The sequence below is a fragment of the Lonchura striata genome, chromosome 2 (genome assembly GCF_046129695.1).
Source record: "Lonchura striata isolate bLonStr1 chromosome 2, bLonStr1.mat, whole genome shotgun sequence".
Taxonomy (NCBI): Eukaryota; Metazoa; Chordata; class Aves; order Passeriformes; family Estrildidae; genus Lonchura; species Lonchura striata.
The window spans coordinates 58,996,999-59,017,478 of record NC_134604.1 but is presented as its reverse complement, the minus strand read 5'-3'; the positions used below and the strand labels follow the sequence as shown (position 1 = coordinate 59,017,478).

Here is a 20,480-nt window from a genome sequence, read left to right as displayed (position 1 = left end):
ATGTTCTCGAGATATACATGCCATATGTGCCAGCTCTATATCCATGAGCAGGATGCATTTTTTTTACTTCTTACATGCTTTGTGACTGCCTATAGACAGCAAATGATTACAAACTTTTCTTTAAAATTAATTTTGTTAAGTATGTATAGACATGGAAATCACCTATGAGAAAGTTGTTTTTGTGTCTTCAGAAGGAGGCCGTTTGTTTTATTGGAGGACACAGAAGCAAATGACAAGTTGCCTCAAGATGCAAAACAGCAACAGTCCTTTTCAGACATACAGTCACATTTCTCTTTTTGCCTCCAGTGTTTCACTTGCTAATGCCCTTCTTTTCCTCTTCAGACAGTTCTTGAACAAGTATGTGAAAGAATTGTTACACTTTCCACATTGAAAAAAGCACAGAGAGCAATTGGGGTTTTTTAATGTGTTTGTTTAAGCTGCAGTAAAAAAAAAAGGAAAACTGACTTTTCTAAGCATATGATAGATGTACTTCTAAAACAACATAATGATCAAGGTCATTCTCAGTTTAAAAAGCAGAAACTCAAATTTAACAGGCCTTGAAATCCCCTTTTAAGAAGTTATAATTTAAATATTTCAAAGCAAGTCTGTCCTTCAGATTAAGTGAAGGTGAAGTTTATACTAAAAAGCTACAATAGAACAAAATACTGAATTCTACTCTCATCTTATTCTCATTTAACACTTTGCTTTTTAGATATGCAGTTTAGCATTCCACATGAGGTTGTCTTTATTTTCTTTAAGCCACGATTATGTCAAATTAATTCCTCTTTTTTGTGTGTCACACAGTGTTAATAACATTACTGGGCTTGCAATATTTCAGGAGCTGTTTAGTCACAAAAATGAATGCTCCAGGAAGCAGACTTTAAGAAAAGCTGAACCATTTTGTTAATAAAGATGATGTAGATGGCTCCATAATCTTGGAGGTAGGGTTCAAGATCCATAGTATGGATAAAGGCAGTGTAATACCACTATTTTTGTTTTTCAGGGCTAGAAATACTAAATTGTTCCACCTTTGAGTGTTTCAGCTTAGTACCTTCCTTAGAGATTTAATGTGTAATGGGATCAATCCAAATAATTGCAGTTTGCCTTAGCAAAAAGGGTGAGGTGAGAAAGGAGAGGAAAAAGAAAAGGATTTTCTTTTTTTTTTCCTCTCTCACTTCTACTAAACAGTTTGTCTTGTGGGGAAGCGATGTGAGCTTCAGCAAAGCTAAAGGAACTGGCATGAATGGCTGCTATCCATGTGAAATAAAGAGGGGTTGTAATCTTGTGTCAAAAGTGTCTAGTTCAAGGATTTATAAATAACAGTGGCTGTTGTAGATTCTGAAGGGTCTTGAGACTCCTTGGTCTGCAACTGCATGTAAATACTTTTGCTGTAGTAGCTGGATAGCAGATACTTGTTAGACACCACAGTGGTATCATGGATACAGGATTCTTGATGCTGGGGCTTCTTTGATGTTGGGATGTGCGAAGGGTTTTGATTCCGTGGCCACTCACAATCCCTTCCACAGCTCCTTTTCCTGCTGTTTGTTTCCGATTTAGCACAATGTGCACTTTCCCGTGTCCCCTGGAGCAGCTTTGTGGGAAAGGTATGCTGTAATTGGTTTATAACCATTTATAATGACCTGGCAACTCTGAATAGCAACAGGGAGCAACTTAAGTTGTGATTTATTTAAGTGAGCTACATGGATTAAAGGCACTCCCAAGTGTACAAGTTGAGCTAGTTGCTTAATTGGGTGTAAATTTTCACATATAGCTTGGAAAGAGAGAGGTTTGTTTTGAAAGGCTTTATTTAGATGTATGGGCAAGCTTCTGGACTGCTAAACCAATTGTAAGCAAAATGTAATATTGTGGTTTTTTGGGATGTCTCAGTTTTTTAATTCAGCAAGTACTAATATACCCTTGCCTCTTGTAAAGCTAATAGACTATTAACTTGAGATTTTAATTTGCCGTTGGAATATCTGACCTTGCTTTTGGTGTAGAAAAACATGCTCTGATTTTGTAAGGCAGGATCAGTACCGCTGCTTTGATTTTAGTCTTTTACCAGTTCATTGTATTCTTGCTTATTTTGTCAAGGCTCCAGTTTAAATTTTTTTTTTTTTGTTTTGGTCAAGGGATTTTCTCACACAACGCCCATGATACGAGCAACCCACCAGCTGCAGGGCATGATGATCCGGCATGCGGTGCGGCAGCCCTGGTAGTTGTAAGGCCACGGGTGGTAGCCCATGAGGGGCTCGCAGATCCGCTGGCACTGGGTGTAACTTCGCCGGCACTCGATGCAGCACACGCCCAGATGATCCAGCATGGGGTCAAAAGCCATCCCTTCACCTTCCAGCTGCTAGAATGAAAAATATTAAATCTCATCCCACTGCTCTCATTCTCACAGAATAGCAGAATACATCCATGCTCCTGTTAATCCCACAAAGGTAAAGCCTGCAATCTTGAGCTGTGGGAATTGACAAAACTCTCACTAACTGTCCCATGCTTCTTTATTATTTTTTCTTTTTATTTGCTCTCTTTGTCAGAAGCGTAGAATTGGAGCAATCACCGTTGTAAAATGGAAAGAACAACAGGCAGCTCTAACTTCATTATTTTTATTCTACAGTCTTTGCAAAAGCTCCAATAACAGTAAGCTCCTCCCAAACTTTAAATATTAGTGATGGAGAAGATTTCAATATAGTTACCTGAATCTTTCATGTAGGTGAGAATTCCTGAAATATATTATGTGGGTTTTATGGTTAGTTTTAGATTCTGTACTTTAATGCTTTTTTTTTACAGCACTTTTAGGAAACTATTCCTCTGGTCCCCTGCAATTTTCTGAGGATTTGGCTCTTGTCTCTGAATCTGGTTCCTTCCCTCCCACCCTGCCACACTTAGGTGCATTGTGGGCAGTGAGAATTGTGCCTGTTCTGTAGCTGACAGTAAGGAGTTAAATGGAGCAAAGCATGCACAAGATACCTAAAAGCCTTTACCCTTTGAAATTCTTTCTTCATTTTCGGGGAAAAAAGGTAACCGGATATTCTGCTTTTGGAAACTTGGATTGTTCTTTGCCCATTGGTATTACTTCAAGAAAAGCAGCAGTAATGCACAAATGCTGAAGTACCAGTCAGCTTTTTACCCTGAGCATTTGTCATTCATTTTCGAAAAGTAGCAGCGCAACAAAAAAAGTGACACAGAAAGGTGCCATCCGTTGTCTGGGCTTGTACAGGACACTAGTGACAGCTGGGTGTTTTTAGGGACCCCAGCAACTCCTTCCCAGTCCTGAGAGCAGGGAAGATGCTTTCTTGGTCAGGATTCATCATCCTTGAATTCAGATACCTGCCATGAACATCACCTGAATTTCATCTTCCAGGCTCTGCTTATAGTGAGTAAATAGCTCTAGGGGAGGACTCTTTCATCCTTCAGGAAAGGCCTGGAGCATAATTAATGGTGCTTGTCAGTCCAGTGACTCAGTCTCTAAGAAAGCCTGGTGATGGCATCATGCAGTAGCTGTTGGTGAAGGCGAACCCCACCCTGCAGGCTGGGGGAAATCTGATGGCTGCATCTGTCTGGCCGTTCCCCATTTGGCCCAGCTGCCCCCTGGCTGGAAGAGCAGACCTCTGGCAGTTGTGGTGCCTCCAGAGGCAGGGCAGCTCAGACCTCGTGGAGATGGTCACGTTAGTGGCTATGAGGAGAAGCTACATTCCAGTGCCACTGCTGTTTTACTGACCTCGTGAGAGAGTTGATTTAGATCCACTTTTTTTGGAGTGATTAATTTAAGTTTAATTAAGGGATGTCAACTCGGCAGAATGCTGTCACAGTATAATGATCTCCTGCTGTTGCATAAATGTCAAGTCAAAGCTGGGACTTACTTCCAAAGCAGGAGGCATTTATCTTGTGACAGTGTTGTATTAAAATGACTTACTCCTGCTGCACCAAATGGTGGGTGTAAATTGTCTGGCGCTGGTGCAGCAGACTGGAAGGTGCCTCCTGCACAGCCAGCGTTCCTGCAGCATGGCAGAGGTGTTGGGACACAGCAGGGTGGCTCCTCTGCTCTTTCTGAGAGCTGCTGCTTCTTGAAGGGTGAGAATAAGTTTTATGACAGTCATCCTCCACCCACTGCTGCTGTCTCAAAACAAATTCTTCTCTGTCAGGTTATTGCTAGTCTAGGTTTGCTTACCCTCATAGAGAAGAGGCTGAGAAAGAAATTTATTTCGCTGAACCTTTATCTCTTTGCGCCCAGACACTTCTGCCATGTTCCCCTGTAGCAGTCATGTCTAGTACTATTTGAGAGCAAAGCATGTTTCTAGCTACTGGACTCTCTTCACATAGTAAATGACAGGTCTCAGCTGTCTGATCAAGATCAGCTTTGGTTTGTTTCTAGAAGGTGCTACCCTTGTCAGATCTTCAGTGCTGTTTCCATATGGATCTGGAAACCTCAAAAAGCAACTTGGCATCAACGTGCCTTAACCTTGTGACCTCAAGCACTCGTGCTTGTTTCAGACTGAAATCTAAAACTGGGAGAAGAGAAGGGAAGGAAGACATTTTTGAGCTTAGGTGTTTTACCAGTCTGTTATTTCCTTAAAAAGCTGAACAAGCAAAGACTGTGCAGATTAAAAAAAGATAAGCCCCACATTACCAGTGTTACCAGTCCAACGCACTCCTAGGCTCTGAAGGAAGATTACAGTGCAAACACTTACGTTGTATGGGTTGTCTGGATTAAATGTTTGATCAGTTTCTTGTCCCATTGGCCTGGTTTCATTAGCCTGGTGGCCAGGCTCTTGAGTCAGCTGCATGGTGCGTGACCTGGGGTTTACTTCTTCAGCAGCAGCTTCCAAGTCTTCCTCATCAAAGTTTGGTTCTGATTGCCGCTTGTTTCTCTTCATTTCTCTCCTTTGGTTATCTGAAGAAATTATCACGGAGGGAACAATCTTACCTTGGGTGTGTCATTGTAGTTACCTAATATTTCAGCGATTTCTTTAAATATTAAAAAATAGAGGATGAAGGGCAGAGAGAAAAGCCAAAACTGTGCCTTGGCAAACTTGATGTGCATTGCCATGGGACATGTTTGTTATGGCTGCAGCCAATGCCAGTCCAAAGCAGTTTGATTGCCTTTCCCCCCTCGTTCCTCTCTCCTTGAGGCAAAATGTGTGTGAGGAGATTTGTTGGGGGTTTTTTAACCCAGCCTGTAGTCACTGATACTAACCCAGCAGCAGTTTCCACCACTAGCAAGATCAGCTGTACACATCTCACTTATTTTTAAAAATGCTTTTATGACAGGGTGGTGCCCTGCTCTCAAGGATATCTGGTTCCAGGTAGCTTTGATACTTCTCTTTTGTTGCCCAGTGGGATATGCAAGATCATGAAGGGAAGTGGAAAATACTGGTAGCTTGGTTCTGTAGATGCTCTAAATGTGGCGATTTTTTTTCCACACATATTGTCCCACTCAAGTGTTCTGATACCAACTGGATCAAGGAGGAATAAATATTTTTGAGCCTTCTCTCCTCCTAAGCCTGGAAGTTACCTGGAGGAGTTGCCATCTTCCTGGTGACTCCTGAACACCTTTGCTAAGCTTGCCTATGGGCCCCAAGTTCAGAGCTGGGACTGCCCCAGGGTCTCATAAACCATCCACCAGCTGGCTGGCTTAAAGCATCTTCCTTCCACTCCACTGAATTCCTCTGGGGAAACAGGGTAGAAGACAGGACAGGCTATGGTCCCAAATCCCTGGCCAGTGTTCCTGCTACCTGGTGTCAGCTATCTACACATTAAGGGGAATAGTTTAAGCTGTTGTCTTGTCCTTCTCTAGAAGGAGGCTGACCTCTCTGGAAATGTTTCATCTAGGAAGTCACCCACTTGGGCTATACAAATTTTCTGAGTAAATACAAGGATAGAAAATATCTAGGGGATAAACTCCAAACCCACAATCTTGGTACAAGCCCAGGAAGGCGGGGGCAAGGGAGGAAAGGAGTCTGGTTTCCCAGATGTGCTAGTTTCAGTAGCAAACCTGATGAAGGCAAGGCATTTAGATGAAGGGAGGGATAACATACTTTTCAAATAAAAGAAATGTTACCTTTGGGATATGTTGGTTGCAGCCAGAAAATTGGAAGATCCTTGCAAAGCTCTAAAATTTTGGGGCTTAGGAAGCTGTTATGCTTGATAGGCTCATCTGCAGCCACCCAGATAAGGGAGTTTTTGTCAAATCTCACAGGCATGATTTCATCTTCCTGCAAATAGAAGAGCATAAATCCTTTGCTGCTCAGTGAGCAGTCATGTGCCTGCTCGCTGTTAATGCTTGAGCACCAAACTGTATAATTATCCACTGCAACTAATACCAAGCATCCTTCTATGTCATGAATGTGAAGGAATCGTGCTGAGCCAAAGCCCGGGGAAAGGTTGCCTCCACTGAAATGAAGGGCAAAGCCACCGTCAGCTTTGCTGGGGCTGTGATTTCACCCATCTCACTCCTGGAAAGCTTCTGCCCCATGCATGAGGGCTGGGTGTCAGAGGTCTTTGAGCCCAAAGCACCATAATTTCAGGTGGTAGAAATCAAAGTTCAACCACCTTCAGCAAAGCAACAATGAAATACCAGCAAAACCCAAGTCCCTCATCTTTTCTTATGCCCTGTTCTCATTTGACATACTCCCAATATGCAACTCTATTTACAATGTGTGTATGGGGGGGCGTGAGGTGTGGAATCTTGTTCAGAAGTTTTAGAGAGGATTATAGCTTGAGAATTGCTCCAGCTTCCAGTTTTAAGTCAAAGTGATCAGTCTGATTAAAGGTCTTGTTTGGTAAAAGCAATTCAATTGACCAAAAGCTTGAAGTGCAAGTTAAAGGAGCCTGCCTTTTTGAAGTGTACCCTGCAGGTTTTTGGTTCATATCTTCAAAGTAACGTAGGAAAATGCCAGTGATTGATTCTTTAAAGTTGTTAGTTCAAAGTATTATTTTACATAAAATGTGTAAGTATTTTATAGCAACGGTGAAATATTAAAAGAAAACTAACTTTTGAATCATGAAAACCAGCATGATTTCAAAGTTAAAATTCTAAAAAGCTTTCATAAAAGTCATCAAGACTTGTTATGTAACTGACTAGATCAATTTATTCCCTTGCGTTGTTGTTTCTTTAGTGTTTATTGATTTATTTTGTAGGTCTGAAGTAATTTAAGTTTGCTGTCCAATCTGTCTACTGCTCTTTACTTATATTCTCCCACTTAAGCTTTTATCAACATCAGAAATATCTGACTCTAATTTTCAGAAATAAAAATATCCTTTGTTTCTGTTTGAAATGATCCTGACTTGTTAGCAGCCAGAACTTGGGTATTTATAAAACTCATTTTACTCAACAATTTTTGTAGGTAGTGTTGCTATGATGCCCGTTGTAGGAAAAGAGTGCATGCATACTTTCTCCTAAATACCTCCATATCAGAGAGACGGCTTGGCCTAGAAAAATAAATGCTACTTTGCCATTCCTGTAGTACATCTGGCCTGGAAAACCGAGTGACAGGGAAAAGTTAATGTCTCAGTGGTAGCACTGAGCTGCTTGGTACATGTGATTCATTGCAACAGTCACACAGGTGATGCATCTTTGGAGAAGATGCACAAAAAACGGGACAAGGAAATAGGTTTACTGTCACCAGGTAGAATTAGAAATAACTTTTTGGTTATTTAGGATAATGTCTTAAGGTCTGTGACTTTGTTTTTACAAAAAGATGAAAAATTCAAACTTTGACTTCAAGCAATAGTGCTAATTAAGCCAAGGGCACCTGCCTTTAAAATAAGGCAAGGCAGGAAAGATGGAGCTCTCTCTCTGGAATTTGTGCAAGTTCTCTTTCCCATCATGGGGAAAATCTTGCCAGCTTCAGGAGGCTTTGTGACATTTGTCAGCCTGACTCTATTAAGAGAGATCTTTTTCCCCTTCATTTTAAAGCAGATGTTCAGCAGTCACAACACTACTGCAGGGAGGTGCAGCTCTTAACAGTGCCTCTCTTCCCCACAAATTTGATCTTGCTTTTATTCTCCCACGATCAGAGCAAGCCCAGGGAAAGGGGCTGTGGATCTCCTGTGCTCTCCTGCCAGTGACCGAGCCCCCAGCAGCATCCAGGCTGAGCTGGACTCAAGTCACTGGAGCCACTCCTTTGTGAGCAATAAGTTTGGGGGTCTGAGCTCTGGGAAACTGAGGTTTTGAGCACATAAAGCAATCAGCTTTTTGGGAAAATGTGAAGTTTAGTGGTATCTGGGTGAGAACTGCAGCTTCTGTGTGGGTTGTGATGCAAATTCTAGTTAACATGTAAAATTAAGTTTTATGCTAAGAAGGCAAAGTCATATTTTTTAAAAGAAATTATTTCTTCTGAGTTATTTTAATTTTTGTCATGTTTTTCACAATTCCCTTTTACTGACTAGAGTGATGGAGTTCATACTTCTGCTAAAACGTTGATAGAAATCTCCTGGGATCTACCACAGTCCTCCTTTGCATTGACTAAATCAGCTACTTCTTCCACACTCTCCCTTCCAGCCTTGTGCACAGCCTGGTGCTCTTGTTACAGAGGTCTCCTGTGAATCTGGCAGAAATCAGTCTGTGGCTTCCCCACTCACTAATCTGCAGCATCTCACAATGTCCCTGGACACAGTGACATGTCTGACACCAATCTTGTTTTTCTTACCTTTCAGGGACTCCTTGCAACCAGTCAATGAATCCTCAGCTATCCTACCTTACATTCAACAACCCTACCATGAGCCAGAGTGGCTTTCAAATGCCATTTATTTGTATTTAAGTGTCTCCTTTAGGCTCTCTCTATACAAAGATTAGTTAAAAAAACCCAACAAACTACCCCTTACCAGCTCAGATGAGAGGCTTGCTTTAGCCATAGCGTCAACTTCAGGGATGTGAGCTTTTGGCTGAGCTTTGATGTAACACTTCTCTCCTTCAGCAAAGCGGATCCCAGTTATGCCCTGCAAAAGCAGAAGGCAGGGGGTTGTGCACAGCCCTCCAGCTCCTCACCGCCCTCAAGAAAGTGCCTCATCTCTGCTAAAATTGCCACTGAATTTTCAGTCTGAAGATTAATCTTATTTAAAACTAGAAGCAATAATGCGCTCTTCCCTTCATCATTTTAGCTTCACAATTTTGGTCAAATTGGTCTGAAAGTTTTTGCTTGATTTCTGAAAGTGGGGGGGTGTTTTATGTAAGTGCTTCCATGCAGGCTGTAGGCTACTTGGAGTAGCTCTGTTAAGGAATTAGTTGACATGATTTGAACTGTAACTTAGCACCTAACGTAGGCCGTCTTGAAATTGTGCTAGCTGGTGGCATGGTACCCTTGTGACACAGTTTTACAAAAATGTGGGGGCAGTTTGGTTCAGTTTGTACAAATAAGTGACAGTGACAGCAAAGGGAAGTTTGTGACGGGCAGTTTGGTGCAGAAATCTGTGTGTGGGACTTTGTCTGGCCTACTAGGGTGAAATGCAGTTGCATAAACCACAGATGTCTAGTTTTAAGGAAGATAAGGAACAATTTTCCTGCAAGTCCTGGGATGTACCTTCCAGCCCTGTGCCAGAACTTTGGGAGTCAACATTTTGCCATTGTCTGTAGTTTTTATGCTTCTATTGTAGGTTTTGGGTGTCCATAAAAGAGCTGTCTTCTACATTACATATTTTGATAGCTCATTGTAAATGGGAAAACTTTTGTGTTTTTTATGTGGTTGCACAAGCTCCAGTCAACCACCTAAATAAAATTACTTAGTGCCCTTAAGTTGTGCTGGGTTTCTGCCTGGCCTCTAGCTGCCAGGAGAAAAAATGGGTGTCAGCATGACCCCTCTCATCTGCCTTGAAGGGCTATCATGGATGCCTTCACGTGCAGGTTTGGGTGCCACAATGAAAGACATTAAACTGTTAAGGAGTGTCCAAAGGAGGGCACAGGACATGGTGAAGGGCCTTGAGGGGAAGCCATGTGAAGAGCAGCTGAGGTCTCTTGGTCTGTTCAGCCTGGAGGAGACTGAGGGGAGCTCTTGCTGCCAGTTACAGCTTCCTTGTGAGGGGAAGAGGAGGGGCAGGCACTGATCTCTGTGTGACAATGACAGGGCCCAAGGGAACGGCCTGAAGCTGTGTCAGGGGAGGTTCAGGTTGGATATCAGGAACAGGTTCTTCACCCAGAGGGTTGTTGGGCACTGGAACGGCTCCCTAGGGAGGTGGTCACAGCACCAAGCCTAACGGAGACCAAGAAGCATTTGGACAATGCTCTCAGGCACATGGTGTGACACTTGGGGATGGTGCTGTGCGAGGAGTTGGACTCAATGGTCCTTGTGGGTCCCTTCCAACTCAGCACATTGTGATCTAGTGCAGCATGAGATGGATGATACAGGGGCACCCGAGCCATGTCCTGTGTTTCTGCAGGTCCTGTGTAGCTGGATACACCCCCTTCACAACAAAATGACTACAAAAAGTAGTGAGAGAGGAGATGGCTGTGCAAGGATGGGTGCATTAGAATGTAAGGCTTTGTGGTGTACCAGGTGTTCTAGGAATACCCTAATATTGCCAAATCCAAACTTTCTCTGACCATGCAGTCATTCCAGCAGTGCCAGTCAATCCAAAACTGCTAATGTAAATACCAGTCTGTTGGAAGTACATCTCATCAGTTGCTTTCTCCTTTGCGTGCATTCTTGGCTGAAAACCCAAGTGGCATCATCCCTTTGCTGAGGTTGTCCCTGGCCCTCTGTAATTACAAGCAGGCACCATCCCTGTGAGGTCCCTTGAGCTGGTTGGTGTTAGGAGCTGATTCATAACCTGATGGTGACAGGCAGTATCTCACCAGCAGCACACGTGGAGGAAACAAGAATTCAGCATCTCTCCAGTGGACTGGTGCTTTTGTACAGATGTGAAATGTCAAAGGTAAATGAGAAGAGCTTGCTGTGGATGCTCTTACTCAGCTGCTAATGATGTTGCTGTGGTGATGTTAATGAGAGCTGCATAAAGGCAGAACCACAGCTGTTGGGAAAGTTGGGGTCCAGTGTCTCCTGGCATGGATTAGTTTGTTTTTGCTGAAAAGCTAAGGAGCTGGATTTCCTTGCCTTTATAGATCCAGCAAGGGAAATGTGGCTGCTCTGGAAGCAGAGATGCTTCCTAACAGCAGCATCTTTGTTTTAGGTGCTGCTTTGACTTACAGAGGATTTTCAAGTTGAGTGTTTTGCACCTGAGAACATTTAACTGCAGGCCCTGTAGATCGGTTTCTGCAGCATCACATAGATGTGCCCTAGTAGCTCAGGGCAGCTGAGAGACCTACTCTATCCAAGCTGCAGAGCTCTGCTGAGGTTTGGCATCTGTTAGTGCAGGCTCTGTGCTGAGCAGCCACAGAGCTGTAGTGCCCAAGTGTGTTTGCTGTCAGCCCAAGTCGCCCAGCACCTGGCATTTGGTGCATGTATACATAAACTGTGCTAAAAGCCTCTGTCCTCTGCCATGGGGGTGAACCCAGGCCAAGTCATGGAGAGCAGCTCCCAGCCTTGACCTAAGGGCAGAGGAAGCTCCCTGAGTCAAACACTGTTGAGTAGTCTCTCCTTGGTCTCTCTTTGGCTTACTGTATTGAGCTTATGCTCCTCAAACAGGGATGTTTGGGAGAGGTGTTTCTGCCAGTTCAAACCACTTGAAATCATGTCAGGGTTGTGTCATAGCCTGACAGAATGCTTTTCTGGTAAGACCCCAAGGTCACATGTCACAATTCTGCTCAGTGGTTTGAAAATGCAAAGTATTTACATGGAGTAAAACCTGATGCAGCCTAATCCACACCACTTCCTGGAGTGGTACCTGGCACAGCTGATCTCCAAAAAGCACTTAGATTTTTGTTTTGGAGGAAACTGCCTGTCTCCCTGTGAAAGCAAGCCAGGAGAGCAAAAATGTTTGTGTGGCTGGTTGGAGGCTGGAACCTGAGATTGACTGGGGCAGAGAAGTCAGAGCAGAACAAGGTGTCCTTCAGAGTCCAGTGCTGGTAGTGTGTTACATGAAGGACAAGAGTGGCACTACTTACGATCTGAAAATCATGGACTTCAACAGCCTCTTCACTCCCACTTCCTGTTTTGAATGTCTCTAAGTTGTTTCCAGCATCTATTTCCATTGATCCATCTTGTACTTTTCCATTAATGCTCATAGTATAGTGAACGTTGTACACCTGAAATCAATAAAAGAGCGGTAGCACATGCCAGTAATTACTTATTGCCTTCCTCCTACACCAGGCAATGGGTCAATCTGACTTTCATATCCCTATTTAGCTCCTAAATTTTGCTGCTGCAGGCATTTGGTAACCCTCAAACAACCAACACTGCACTACTTCAGCATTGGGGCAGGCTGGCAGTGTGGCAGCTGGCCCTGAGAGGTTGTTTGATCTCCATCCTTGGAAGTTTTCACAGCCTGGCTGGATAATGCCCTGAGCAACCATCTCTGACCCCACAGCTGTCCCTGCTCTGAGCATCAGGTAGGACTAGAGACCTGAGATCCCCCTACCAGGGCATGCTTATAGTTCTACTTCAAAAACAGTGTGGGGTCAGTCCACTCCCATGTTCACTCTGACCTAAAAACCTTCTTCTAGGACATTTTAGGAAATGCTTGTTTTGCTGGCACGATTCCCAAAGGACAGCAGGCATGAATGTCCTACTCTGAAGGAGGCCAACCCCTATTTATCTCTTAGGATGTTCTGCTGAGGCACAGGAAAACAGGTTCCTCTTGAATATGAACACACTTCCCAGCTTGTAATGGATGTGAACTTTGTTTAAATTGGATGTGAAGCTGTATAGGCTCGTATTTTCCTTGTCAGCGTATTTGCCCTTATCCTATTTTCAATGAGAGCTACAGTGTGGTTTGTATTTGCTGGAGGACCACAATCTGTGGAGGGGTTTTGTGATTCTCCTGTGCAGCTAAAAGTGCTGCACAAGCAGTTTATTTTGGGTCTTAAAAAAGCCTTTACAGCATTTTAACGAAAAATTTACACTGGCAGCTAGAGACAAATTTCTTCTCTCACCTTCACTCAGGGAAGTCTAAGGTGCTAAGGATTTATGGTTCCTCAGTTATATACAGCCACTCCCATATTTCTGCTTTCTAGGACTCCTGTTGAATGTGTCAGCCATAAAACCTGACTAGTGTATGTGGTCTCCCCCTGATAAAGGCTGAGCTAGAGTTGAGACTTTGAGACCACTGTCAGTTAGGAAGTATTCAAAGATATGAAATAAACCCAAGAATTTAAAAATTGCATTAGTTTTTTTAAATTAATTACCCTGGATATATTTTTTTTAGTTGCTTCCTAAACATTTGCAATTCAAGTGCAGCTTTCTGAGTTTAAAGGTAGCTTGGAAAAATAACTCTCAGCTTTCCCAGTGTCTTCACCTAGAGAGCAACTTTGAAGCTTAATGCAAACTATGAATGTGACATATTGTGTATTAATTTAGATGACAGAAGCATTAAAAAGGGAAGTATTGTCCTGTACTCCACAAATTCACCTACCTGCTCAGACCTGAAAGCGCTGTCTCCTGCTTATGTCGCCATGTGCCTCCTTCACCCTTTTCAAAAGCCTAGAGGAGCACATGGTTCTTGCAGCACATCTTAGAAGTCAGCAATGTGTCCTGTCTTTTTGCAGTAAAACCTTGTAATCTTCTTTCTGATTATGTGAATTATCCTTATGTGTAGGGGTGTATCTCACAGGCCCACCTTTGCTCTGGCTCCTGGAGTTCACACAAGGCTCTCCTTGATGAGGGCTGGCGCGTGGCCAGAGGCAGTACAAAACTTCTTCCAAAGTAAATTCAAGGGTACTAATTTAATTTATGGAGAACGTTACATTCATGTGTGTACCATCATGTTTCAAATATGTTTCTTTCTGTTTACACAAATTCTGTGTAAACAAAAAGAAAAGTTAATCTGTAAACATATTCTAATGCTATGAAGTTTGGGTCTTTAACTGATCACCAGCTTCTCAGTTTCATTCTTTGCATAAAGCATTTCTCATGCACCCTAAAAACTGTGAATAATAAAACTTAACTTTAAAAATTGCTCCACAGCTGCAAACCTAAGTGACTTATGACTAAACAGTCATACAAAGCACCAGAACAAACGGTGCCTGTTAATGGGTTAATTATAGCATTACATACTTGAGGGTCCAGGTAGAATTTGGACTGGGAATGTAGATGCTATGAAAAAAGAATTTACACATTTCAATGTTTTTTTTTTGTCCTGAGAGCCGGAGTTTGCCCAGGATGTGAATCCCTGGGGACTTGTTGGGGTTTGAGTTCACTGAGGATTTGTGAGCAGAAATCAATGTAGAGTCTGTGCTCTCAAAGATGTGTTTCGTGTTCGCTAATAAATGTACTTCCAGGAAGCTCCATCCACACAGCCACCAAAGACAGCGATTATGGGTTTGGGTTTTTTAGGTGTTTGGGATTTTTGAAAGGAAAAAAACCTTCAGGTCTGCTTAAAGACCTCTTTATAGACCTCGCAAGAAGCACTTCCAGCCCGTGCCTCTCCGCACGGGCGAGAGCTCCCCGCCCAGCCGGCCGCGGGTGCGGACGTGCCCGGCCCGCCAGGCTCACCTGCCGCTCCGTGGCTTTCCAGAAGTAGAAGGCGCCGATGGCCCCGGCCAGCAGCAGCAGCGCCCCGGCGATCAGCACCGCGGCCCCGGCCTTCAGCAGCCGCCCCGGCCCGGGGGGCGCGCCCGCCGCGTACGCCTGCGGAGAGCGGGGTGGGAGCGGGCGGGGACCCCCGGACCCCATCCCACCTGGCCCGTTCTGTCCCGATCCGCCCCGGCACACCGCGACGGTCCCGACCCCACCCGTTCCCTACCGTCCCGAACCATCCCGTCCCGTCCCATCGCAACTCGTGCCCGCACGCTTTGTCCCGATCCCACCCTGTCCCGCCCGGTGCCTGCCGGCAGCACTCACGGGGGGCAGGCACAGCTCCACATCGTCGGGCCCCACTCGGGCGATCGGCACCTTGTCGGAGCCCTCTGCCATGGCTGCCGCGGCAGGGGGACCTGCCCGTGCTCGGCCCCGGCCCCGGCGGGGCTGCGCCGCCCCGGCCCGCCCCGCTCCAGCCCGGCCCCGGCCCGCGGGGCGGGCAGCGCCGCCCAGCCCGGCACAATGAGCCCCTTGAGCTGCCCGGCGGCCGGCCCGGGGCTGCGCCCTCCTGCCCCATCGCCTTCCCCTCCCACCCACCCCTGGTGTCGTCTCCAGCTTCTCCGCAGGGGGTCGGGGGTGTAGGGGACACGCACCCCCCGCAAGACGTGGCGGAGAAGAGGGGTGCCCCGTCAGACAGACGACCGTCATATAAAAAAAACCCCAAAGCCATCTTTTAAAATAGAACAACGTGTTAACTGATTTTTTACACTTGCCACAGGAATTTAAAGGCGCTGGAGGTGACAAGCGGCTGGTCGGCGACCGCTCTGCAAAACACCTCGGTGACTGGCACAAGCCAACAGCCTCCGGCTAAGCCCCGTGTCCAGGCTGGGCACGACCATTCTAATATTGTACATGGCGAGCCTTTAAGGGCTACAACCGGCTATGTGTGTCTATCCATGTGTCTGTCCATATTTGCGTTTCCTTCATGCCCCTTCTGGATGTCCTGCCTGTATGTACATGCACATGCATGTGTCTGTGTGTGCGCCGTTTGATGCTGAAAAATAAATTGTGCTGGACACCTTTGGGGCTGATGGTGTCAAAGACAAAGCACAGCATCCTTCGTAAGGCTGGAAACTGAGACACAGACACCAGCTGCAATAGAGTGTGATGTGGGGTGGGTCTGAGTTCTGCCCCATCCTGCCTTGCCCTTCTTGTTCAGTGGGCCAGCTCCAGTTACCCAGACAGGCAGCAGAGGGGGGGTGTTTGTCTGGGGAGACCCTGCCACATGGGGCCCTATCTCACTCCAGAGCAGGGCCTACACCAACCAGCTCTGCTGCAGCAATATTTTTTTTTTTCAAAGTATGTGTCTATATTTCTCTTCCCCTTTCTTCTCCATTTTGCTCATCTGGCAGGTTGTTCAGCTGTTACACACTACTGACATGTCCCCCCATCTTCAAATTTCTGGGATCTTGATAGTGGAAGCCAGCTGATGGCCTTGTCCCACCATGGCTCACCATGCCCCACCATCCCACAAAAGGAAAATCTGGCCCCCACTGTTGATTGCCTACACCTGACTCTCTGTGCCCCACTCCATAACAGCAAAAACCTTTATTTTTCCATGTCTGAATCCCCTTAACTGAGTTAATCAGTAGTTGAAAACCCATCATAAGGCACTGCAAAAGTAGAGAAAGATGAGGCTCTCCCGATCACCTTGTGTTTGCTTGCTTGGGGACTGAATCCCAGAGACATATAATTCCCATTTTCCTCCCCTTCAACCTAAATCCGTCGATTACTGTCGTTAACGATCAGAACTTCAACCAAAATTTAACGGGCATAGTTGCTGCTGAAAATAAACACAATCACAGCTCATTAAATCAAAAGCAAAACCCACTGTGCCACTTCCTAAACTAGGACATATTCCAACCCGCTCTTGAATGACATACTGTGGTAGTTCGGGCTAATAATAAGATTATGATCCTTTTCATTAGCAAGTATTTTGTTACACCAAAAATCTCGTGAATGGATATGTCTATCTTGGCAAAATGTGAGAATTCCAGCCTTTGATCTCAAACCTTCATTTAGCATCACTGCTTTAAAAAGACAGATTTATTTTAAGGGCCCTGTGCTTCTCTCCCATGGGAAAATGTGCCAGGGAAGCAGTGCTTGCCCAGGAAGAGCTGCTGCTCACTGGGGTTCAGCTTGTTTGAGCTGCTTCCCTGGGACTAAGGAGAGGAAGCTGCTGTCTCTCCCATCCTGGCATGAATCTGAGTGCCCAGTGGCTCCTTTCTTGGGAGGTGACTGGAAGGACAGAGGGAGGCCGAGCTGTTTTGTCTTGCAAAAGTGTGGCTGAGGCTGCCCTGACAAGGACTGTTAGCAAAGACACTACCAGTGCAAGAACGAAAAGGAAGGATTTTGTGCTGGATATTCACAAAAGGGCTTTCACTCCAGTGCTGTGTGACGAAATGCAATATCCCCCCTGGAGCAAAAAGGATAGAGTGGGAAGGCTCACCTCCACCCTACGGATGGGGCATCATGGCCCTGGCAGGTTTTTGCCTGGGCAGATTCGAGCAATTCCAAGCAGTGGTACCAGCTGAAAGCTGACCTGCAGGGATTGGTGCCTGGCTGCTGGTCCTTGGCAGGCTGCAGCGTGAGATGGGTCCTGCTCGCCTGGGGAGGTGTGGGTGGGAGAACCAGTCCTTTGGGAGGGAGCTGTTCTGCCTAAACCCTGGGAGAGAAGCTCTGCAGCATTTCCTTCTCAAGTCAAGGTGCAAATTCCCTGAATAATCCTCCAAACATATTTTTCTCATGCATGGAACAATCCCAGATTATTTTTTTCCCAATTCAGAGCATCACTGCCTTTTCTTCTTTTGTTCCATAGACAGAGGAAGAGCAGCATGAAATTTCAAGCAGTGAAAAAAATTGCTCCTGTTACAGGGTTCACAGCTTATCACCTCTAGCTAACCCCGATGCTCATGCTTTGCCTTTTGTGTGGGCACAGAACTGTTTTCCTTGGAGGGTGCAGGGAGTGCATCTTTTGCCATTTGATTGATTAGGTGACAAGAGAGAAAACAGGAGTTTTTAGACAGATGCAAATCTGTGCAAACAGCTCCACATTCAGCAGCTCCAGACTCTCACTGCAGAGTGCAAAGACGATTGCAACAGCCACTGTTTGCAAGGCTTAGGACAAAAAAAAACGTGACTTGCCTTTCACTGGCTGAACCCTTCATTTGCAATAAAGATGATGGTGATAGCAGTGTCTGAGCTCAGTCTCCTCTCTAAATAACATGTGTGTGCTCAGCTGGATTAAGCCAACTTCTGAGACTGGAAATCATAATAACAGTCTTTTACAGGACAGCCTTTCTGGTCGTCTAATACTATTATCCTCTGGGCTGAAAAGCATTCCAGAGCACTTGGAGTGCTACGATGAATGTGAAGCTGTTTAGCTGATAGGACTGGCTTGTCTCAAGAAAGCACATTTTCTCATTATTTTCAAGTTTAAAGAAAAAGTTTAGAAGAAGAAATAGAAATATTAAAAATGAGAAGGATTTGGTCATGCTGTGTGCCTTTCTGAAAGTCTCTTGTGGTGCCTTATGCATTTCATCTTCATTTTCTAAGTGGTACAAATAGTTGTTTGAACTCCATTATGGCCTGAATGAAAATGTGTGAGGGTTACTGAGACTGGGCACCTGATTCACTGCTCTGCTTTTCCATGGCTTTACACCACCATAACATGGTGCCAATTCAGGTTCCACACACTTGATGTCTCTTCAATAATAACCAAAGTCCTTGGAGGAAAAAATCCTGCAGAAAAATAAAATGCTAGCTTTGGTATTGTGGCGGGCTGACCCTGGCTGGATGCCAGATGCCTGCCAAGGCTCCATCAGTCCTCTCCTTAGCTGGACAGGGGAGAGAAAATATAACAAAAGGCTCATAGGTCAAGATAAGGACAGGGTGAGATTAGTTTCATTTAGTACCAATCAAATCAAAATAGGATAATGAAAAACCAAATCCTGAAAACATTTCCCCTCACCCATCCTTCTTTCCAGGCTCAAACTTACTCCTGATTTTCTCTCCCTTCTCTCCTGCAGTGGTTCAGAGGGACAGGTAATGGGGTCTGTGGTCAGTTCACATGTTGGCTCCGCTGCTCCTTCCTCCTGAGGGAAAGGACTCCTCAGACTCTGCCTCTGCTCCAGTGTGGGGTCCCTCCCACAGGAGACAGTCCTCCATGAGCTTCTCCAGCATCAGTACTTCCCATGGCTGCAGTTCTGCACAAACTGCTCCAGCCTGGGTCCCTTTATGGGGTGCAGTTCTTCAGGAACAGGCTGGGTTCCCCATGGGGTCACAAGTCCTGCCAGTAAACTTGCTCCAGCTGGGCTTCTTTCTCCATGGGGCCACAGCTGCTGCCAGGAGCCTGCTCCAGCATGGGCTTCCCACATGCTCACAGCCTCCTTTTGGCATCCATCTGCTCCTGGAGTACCCCCTCTCACTCCTTCATTGACCCTGGTGTCTGCAAGGCTGTTTCTCTCACACATTCTCACTCCTGTCTCCATTTGCTGTTTTGCCAGCTTTTCCTCCCCTTTCTTAGCTCTGTTACCCCAGAGGTGCTACTGCTGTCCCTGATGGGCTCAGACAAGGCCAGCAGCACATCTGTCTTGAAGCTGGCTGGCATTGGCTCTGCTAGACACTGGGGAGGCTTCTGGCAGCTTCTCACAGAAGCCACCCCCACAGCTCCTCTGCTCCTAAAACCAGTTATTTAACTTGTGACAGCCCAAGAATTTTGATAAACTCTAAAGATTCTTGCTGGCAGTGAGGCCAAAGGATGAAAACCCACGTATGTTTGTCATCATTACAGCTCTCATCTCCGTGTCCCTGGGCACTGCTGCTCCAGGGATGCTCGCTTTTCCTCCTCTCCTCCCCTGCTGACACAGTCCTCCCTTCTCTGACCAGCAACTCATGTAATTTTAAACACCAAAAACACTGCTTTTCCTGGTAGGCTGTGAAATTCTCCCTGGAAAGCCCTGCAAGGTCCATGCTCTAATGCTATTCTCTGGAGAGGACGAGCATCCCTGTTTGCCTGTTTGGGACACATCTCCAGCAGGATGACCCAGTGCAGCTGAGCTGGCCCCAGGATGGCCTTAAGTGTGCTTGGTGCAGGATCCTGCTCATCCTGATCCTCCCTCATCTCTCCTGTGGTTGGGTGAGGACATATGGCCCGTCACGGTTTGCTCTTACTCACCTCAGGATACTAAAGGCTGATTTGCTTTTCCTCAGGGCTGGCTCCCATCTATCCATATGTCTTCATCTTATTCTTCTTAATTTAGCTAGTGGCTGTGCCTTCTGTTTTCCTGGAATTAGAGAAATAAAATAAAATAACTAGCTGTCATTACTTGCTTTAATTCCTACCTTTAACGATGTGGTCTCTTTTGTAGCTGTTTTGTGCAAATTGCTCATAGGCTACTGTCTTTCTTAACCTTCAACCACAGCTTCATGCTTTGGAGGTAGTTATTATCTTAAACAACTTGGTAGTATCAATCTGTTTCTTTCCCAGAGGCTTCTTTACACTTTGATGAGAAATCTGCTAAGTCTCTTTTTACTTTGTGGCAGAGCCTAGCTTTCTTTTTTTTTTTTTTTTTTTCCCTCACCCAAAACACCCATGAATCAACCATATTTCTGTTTTTCGATCTGTGGGCTGCTCTCCTAATAATTTCATGACCTGACTTTAGAGAATATTTCCAATGAGATTGTCCCACAGGCATCTGCAGCACCAGAATGTTTTTTACAAATCCAATCTCTTGAATCTATTTTACTCATCCTTCTGATAACACTTTAAACTTTTTTTTTGCTTTCATCATCTCTGTGAGACTTTTGAAGGAGTTCATTCCAGCAGATTTAATCCTTATTCACCTATTC

At 45.2% G+C, this 20,480-nt stretch overlaps 1 protein-coding gene across 2 annotated transcripts; it reads right to left on the bottom strand.

Moving 5' to 3' along the window:
- Positions 1 to 404: 404 nt before the first annotated feature.
- CNMD (chondromodulin) lies at positions 405 to 15,006 on the bottom strand. 2 transcript variants are annotated; one of them, XM_021530801.2, is made up of 7 exons: positions 14,895 to 15,006; positions 14,547 to 14,681; positions 12,002 to 12,142; positions 8,830 to 8,943; positions 6,065 to 6,218; positions 4,695 to 4,897; positions 405 to 2,353 (listed from the first exon to the last, which is right to left on the bottom strand). In XM_021530801.2, the coding sequence occupies exons 1-7, from the start codon at positions 14,964 to 14,966 to the stop codon at positions 2,138 to 2,140; spliced, it is 1,035 nt and encodes a 344-aa protein (XP_021386476.2). In that variant the 5' UTR covers positions 14,967 to 15,006; the 3' UTR covers positions 405 to 2,137. The 2 variants fall into 2 exon arrangements, with proteins under 2 accessions (XP_021386476.2, XP_077637501.1); XM_077781375.1 differs by having other exon boundaries at positions 405 to 2,350.
- Positions 15,007 to 20,480: the final 5,474 nt, after the last annotated feature.

What these genes read in the sequence shown, in the direction of transcription:
- CNMD (XM_021530801.2), bottom strand. Translation starts at nt 14,966, where the DNA reads ATGGCAGAGGGCTCCGACAAGGTGCCGATCGCCCGAGTGGGGCCCGAC. An exon ending in GGAAAGCCACGGAGCGGCAG is followed by an intron (nt 12,143 to 14,546) that starts GTGAGCCTGGCG and finishes TATTGATTTCAG; the next exon opens with GTGTACAACGTTCACTATAC. An exon ending in CAAGCCTCTCATCTGAGCTG is followed by an intron (nt 6,219 to 8,829) that starts GTAAGGGGTAGT and finishes TTCTATTTGCAG; the next exon opens with GAAGATGAAATCATGCCTGT.